General features: G+C 44.5%; 1 protein-coding gene across 2 annotated transcripts in view; it reads left to right on the forward strand.

Annotated features, from left to right (window-relative positions):
• SLC22A16 (solute carrier family 22 member 16) overlaps window positions 1-5,457 on the forward strand; it is a 33,835-nt gene extending 28,378 nt beyond the window's left edge. For both annotated transcript variants that reach the window (XM_007117958.2, XM_028494546.2), the window contains exon 8: window positions 5,091-5,457. In XM_007117958.2, the coding sequence (XP_007118020.1) occupies window positions 5,091-5,288 (198 nt within the window). In that variant the 3' untranslated portion in view covers window positions 5,289-5,457. The remainder of the gene's footprint in view (window positions 1-5,090) is intronic.
• The last annotated feature ends 649 nt before the right edge of the window (window positions 5,458-6,106 follow it).

Below are 6,106 nucleotides of genomic sequence, written 5' to 3' on the forward strand. Positions count from 1 at the left end.
CGGCATATGGGATCCTCCCAGACCGGGGCACGAACCCGTGTCCCCTGCATCGGCAGGCGGACTCTCAACCACTGCGCCACCAGGGAAGCCCTAAACCTCTTTTAAGACCAGAGCAAACCCCACTTCTTTAAGAAGCCCACCCAGATCCAGTGATGCAACCTCTCCCTTTCCCAGGTCTGCATAGCATTTCGTGTGTACCCTTTCCGCAGCCCACTGTTGCAGTCTGGCTGTATTAGTCACATGCATGTCTTTGTCCCCCAGTTAAATTGTTGAACTCTTGCAGGATAGGGCATTTTGTGTACCCACAACTGGGTCCACAGGAGCATTTCTCTCACCTTGCGTGCCATTCATGCTATAATTTACTTAATATTTTAAATCAAATAGAATGGCTTTTAAAATTTAGCTTTGCCCTAAACAACAATAACAGTGAAATCATGGGTGTTATACTAGTTACATGTTTTTCTAAAATACACTAACAATCTCATAAGTAGTGAAACAAATTGTGAGACGTCCTTAAAAAAAAAAAAAAAAAAAAAAAAAATCACCTGGCATACACAGGTGGTATGCGTCTGCTCTTTGGGAATCATTGGCTCAGCATGGTTCTCTCTCATGTCCCAGTAACAGGCACTCAGTCAAGTTTGCTTAATTGGGGGTGTTGGGTCTGGCCTACACAGGAAGGAGTTTTGGAGTATCCACCACTCTTTTTAGGTCACGGACTTTTCCAGAAGCATCTCCGTTGTGCTAGCACTTTATGTTCTTTGTTAAATAAATAAAAGATAAAAATGGAAAAGATGGGGCTTCCCTGGTGGCGCAGTGGTTGCGCGTCCGCCTGCCAATGCAGGGGAACCGGGTTCGCGCCCCGGTCTGGGGGGATCCCACATGCTGCGGAGGGGCTGGGCCCGTGAGCCTGCGCGTGCGGAGCCTGTGCTCCGCAATGGGAGAGGCCACAAGAGTGAGAGACCCGAGTACAACAACAACAACAACAAAAGAAGCTGGGGAAGGATACTGAACTGCCAAAAGTTAACAGATTATTGGCAAGGATATAAAAATAATTATAATGCCAATTTCCCTGTGCTGCGGAGGGGCTGGGCCCGTGAGCCTGCGCGTCCGGAGCCTGTGCTCCGCAACGGGAGAGGCCACAACAGGGAGAGGCCCGCGTACCGCAAAAAAAAAAAAAAAAAAAAATGGAAAAGATGTTTTTAAAAATAAGCTAAGACACAGAAGGTAGACAAATCTATAAAAGCAAACTGCTATAAAATCACTAAAACCAAATAAAGATTGTTTTTAAAGAACATCCATAACAGTCCATTATGGACTACAGAGTTAAAAGGGGTTTTTAAATTTTATTTAGCAGGTACTTAAATAGTGCTTGTTATGTAACAAGCTGTATTTTAAGTGCTTTACAAGAAGTAGTCTTCACAGAATGCAGGTACTGTTTTTGTTATCCCTATTTAAGTGACAGAACTTGGGTTCAACCCCAAATACCATGCCTTTTGCATAGGTCAAACAAATAAACAAACAGTCCTAAAAGGGATGCAGAGAAATAAGTTCTTCCTCCACCCTGACCCTGGTCCCCCCTTCTCCAGGACAACGTCTGTCAGCAGTGTCTTGTGTATATTTGCAAAAGTATTCTGTGAAGGTACTTCCTTTGGATGTAGTAGATGTTACCTGTTATTTTTAATGAGTAAAAAAATTATTAAATTTCTCATTAAGCTTATTTATGGGTGTCAAACTGCCTAGGGAGCCAGTATTTTCATTTTGAGGAATAGAAATGGTAATCTAGATGATAAGCTTATATTTTCTCTTTCAAAAAGAAGCACATGAAAATCACTCCTTCTGTTGCTTTTATTATCAACCATCATTTTTTTAGTAATCTAAGGAAAAAAAGTGGACACCTAATTCATATCCTGTTTGTATTCATGAACTCATTTGGCAAAGGTCGAGTGTTGATTTTGAATTAGCCTCCCTGCTAGGTGATAAGCAGCAGAGATGAAAGAAACAGTGTTTGTCCTGAGAGATGTCCAGTCTGGTGCAGAAGGCAGAAGCCCCAGAGAAGAGGGCTGTGGTAGGGAAATGCTGGGGTTATGGGGTTGTAGGCGAGGGCTACCAACCGAGGCTAGGGCCAGAGGGGAGGTTTCCCAGAGGAGGGGGCTTTAATCTGTGCCTGGAGGAGCCAGTGAGAGTCAGCAAGGTGGAGGAGGAGAGAAGGGAGTTCCACGCCGAGGAAACAGGAAGGCAAAAACTTAGAGGGAAAAGGAGCTTGACCAGTTTGAGTTTGGGTGCAAGCATTACTTCTAACACCCAGGGTGGGTTGAGAGAGCCAGGAGATATGGGTGAAAGGATGGGCAGGATCTCAAAGGAGAGCAGAACAGAAGGACATTCAGACCTAAAGGTGGGTTGGAGAGGACAGGATGGAAAAGTTGTATCCACAGGCCCCAAGATGAGTTTGCATACGGTGGAGCAGGGCAGCTGGAGGTATGGGAGGGTTGTTCTCGGGGCTGGAGGGAACCTGGAGGAGGAACAAGGTTGAGGTGGGGAAGGACAGTGCACTTGAACTGTGGGTGATGAGTGTGAGGTACCTGCTTGATGGTGGAGGCTGGCGGGGGGCGTCCAGGAGGCAGGTCTGGAGCTCAGGGGACACCCCCATGGGAGGTGCAGATTTGGGAGTCAGCTTATGAAGAGGTGAGGGAGACTGAAGAGCAGAACCCTGGGAACGGTGGCATTTAAAGCCTGATGCGAAGAGGGGTCCAGGGCAGAGACTGAGATGCAGCAGCCGGGGAGACAGGGAGGTGACCAGAACCCCAAAGGAGGAGGGCAGGTGAGGAAGGCAGGACAGGACAGCAGCTAAGACAGGGCAGAACAGGAAAACGTGCATCAGGTTTGGCAGCTAGGAATCTGTGGCCTGGGAAGAGCAGCTTCTGTGGGTGGTGGGAGTGGGCCATGCTGTGGGGAGCGGGATGGAAGGAGAAGCAGTGAGCGCTGTGGAGAGGATGGGCTGGGGGCTGCAGTGGGTGTGGGCTGAGGCAGAGGGCCTCTTTTGCTTGTTTCAAAAGACTCGAGAGTAGTAATGATAGCTACCATTTATTGACTCTTAACATAAGCCAGTCCCTGTTTTGAGTGCCCTAAATGTGTTACTTAATTTAATCCTTTCAACAGTCCTTTGGGGGCAGGTAGTAGTATTATTTCCATTTTACAGATAAGGAAACTGAGGAGCAGGAAAGTTAAGTCACTTGCCCAGGGTCATACAGGTCACAAGTACAAATTCCTGGGCAGAGTGGGTACAGAAATTATAAGAGGCTCAAGAACTTCTATTTTTACCGAGGGAAGCTAGCCAGTGGAAAGGGAAAGATCAAACATCAGTGAGAATTGGGATTGACATATACAGACTACTATATATAAAGTAGATAATCAACAAGGACCTGCTGTATAGCACAGGGAACTCTTCTCAATACTCTGTAATGACCCATATGCGAAAAGAATCTAAAAAAGAGGGGATATATGTATAGGTATAATTGATCCACTTTGCTGTGCAGCAGAAACCAACACGACATTGTATATCAGCTATACTCCAATACAGATCTTTTAAAAAGTTAGATCCAGTTGATGAGTTCCAAAAAAACAAATCAGCGGGTAAGAAGGGAGGTCTACTGATGGAGGAAGACCCCACCCCACAGGCACCCTTCCACCTCCCACCCGCAGGAGGAGGTGAGAGGCGACAAAGGCTCCTCCTGGCCGGTGGGGGGGCGGTTGGCGAGGGGGAAGGGGGGAGGGGAAAGGAGGTGGGGGGAGGGGGAGGGGGGGAGGGTTTGGGGATGCTTGTAGTGGGGTTGGGGGAGCTGGCCAACGGCCGTGGGAGACCAGGTCTTCTGCTGAGAGTGAGAGAGGAGATGGAGGGTTCTGAGTTTGTTTAGTGCCTGACTATTCTTACTACCAAGTTAAAAAGGAAAATCCAGTCTTGTCTTGGATCTTCCATTTGATTCTATTTCTTGTTTAGACTTATTCAGTGTTTTTCAGACCCTGGCAAAGGGCTCTTCTGGGGTTTCTACGTCCTTTGCAATGTCACTTTAGATTCTGTTACTGCTTCTAGGCTTTACTCATGTATTTCTAGATTTAGGTTGTCAGTGTTCTGCAAACAAAGTAAGGAGCTGTCTTCCCAGGTCACATCTGTTAGTGACGTGGCCTCACAGCACGTCACAGTTGCACTGTGTCTCAGAGGCTGTGAAAGCACCAAGTATGCAGATTTATCAGAAAAACCATGCCTTAATTTAATCTTATGGGGTCTTCCCAGGCAGTATTTTTTGCTAAAGGGGTTTAAATTATGTAAGGACAAAGTTTTTACAGACCATATAGAGATTTAGTTCTAAAATCCACCCAAAATCTACATAGTGATCAACAGAGAATAGATGTGCAGACTTTAGTTTTTAATGTGATTTGCATTTTTAAAAGCAAACACCTTGGTGCTAGTCTAAAAGGTTGCCTTTTATGTGTCAAAACCTGGGAAGTTAAGAAATACTGAATTTTTATAGGAAATCACTTGGACCCACCCCTCCCCCATAGTAGCAGCTAGTTTCCATTGCCTCTGTTTTGTTTCCCCCTAAATTCTGTAGGTTTTGGTTCATTGAAACATTCATTTGTGCATGCATGCATTCATTCATTCCCCAGCATTTGTTGGATGCTGATAGCATGTCAATATTTTGGGCTGGGGCAGGGTTGACTAAGACAGTCCCTGGCCGTCAAGTCCAAATCCAAGACTCTGGGTTTCCCCATGAGACTCTTGAGTCTGGGAAGACAGGGCAGGGACTTTATCCCCTGTGTAGCTCCTAGGACAGTGCCTACACGAGTAATAATGCAGGTAGTAACTGGGATTTATTTAGTAGGTGGTTAATGAGTGATCAGATTAAGCCTAGTCAGCAAATTAAAGAACCCCTGGACCAGCATAAGTAACCAAAAGGTCTCACTGAGGAATAAATGACAACTGTTAGGTCAAATTCAATTCTATTGCCCTCTGAAAAAGGTTCAGAAATGATTATTCTCTGAAGGATACCCTTCTTTCTCGATGTGTCACTTATTCTTTTTTTAATTCCTTCTAGTTGCTTGTTGGTACTTTGGCCTTCGTGAGTGGAGTGCTAACGTTCATGCTTCCAGAAACCCTCGGGAAGCCTCTGACAACTACTTGGGAGGAGACTGAAAAAGAGAGCAGTTCAGGCAAATTACTTTCCACAACTGATAATACTGAGTTAGAAAATATCGCAGTGGTTAACTCTGAGGATTCTGGTCTTAATAAATAAATGTGCCAGACGTGCTGTGTAGCACCTGAAATATTGTTTAATGCTTTTGTATTAGAGGAACATTATTCTCATCTCCTGCATGTCATGTGTATGTGTCTTTTTTTTTAATTTTGTAAGAAAGTTTTGAAACAATGGTTTTGTAAAAGTAGAAGAAATAAAAAGATGAGAATTCGCATTTTTTTACACTGCTTTCTTAGTGCCATAAAATATTTTTCCGTATTTGTTCTTCTGTGTCACTGATTCTTGCAGGCCAGAGGGACTGCTACACACTCCCTTCAGTATCAGGATCCCCTCCCCGCAACACCGGGACTGTCGACTGGGAAGAGGAGCGGGCATGTGAGAGTGTGTTTCTTTTGACAAAGCCGCTTGAAGTTTCTATTTCTGATATTCCTTCCTCTCTTAGGAGAATCATAGGTCTAAATTCAAGTTTTCAAGTCATTCAGAAATGCCCCATCAAAAAACACTTGTCTAACCATAAAAATTATAGCCACAAAAAAAGATATCTTGCTTTCCAGCACCCTGAAGGAAGAGGGCTTGAATATGCAGACACATGTGCTTGTGTTTGGCCCAGTTAAGGGACACACATCTGCTAGGGGCCAGGAGTGAGTTTTCTAGCCTGACAGTCTGATTTTTCCTAAATTTACCAAATTCTCTCCATAAGTCTCACTCCCTGTACATAGAAGCTGTGGCATTTTAGTGTATTGCAAACTTTTTTTTTTTAAAGGGAACTTGATTTTTATTTATTTATTTATTTATTTATTTATTTATTTATTTATGTATTTATGTCTGTGTTGGGTCTTCATTGCTGCGCAGGCTTT

This window comes from Physeter macrocephalus, chromosome 10 (genome assembly GCF_002837175.3).
Source record: "Physeter macrocephalus isolate SW-GA chromosome 10, ASM283717v5, whole genome shotgun sequence".
Classification (NCBI taxonomy): domain Eukaryota; kingdom Metazoa; phylum Chordata; class Mammalia; order Artiodactyla; family Physeteridae; genus Physeter; species Physeter macrocephalus.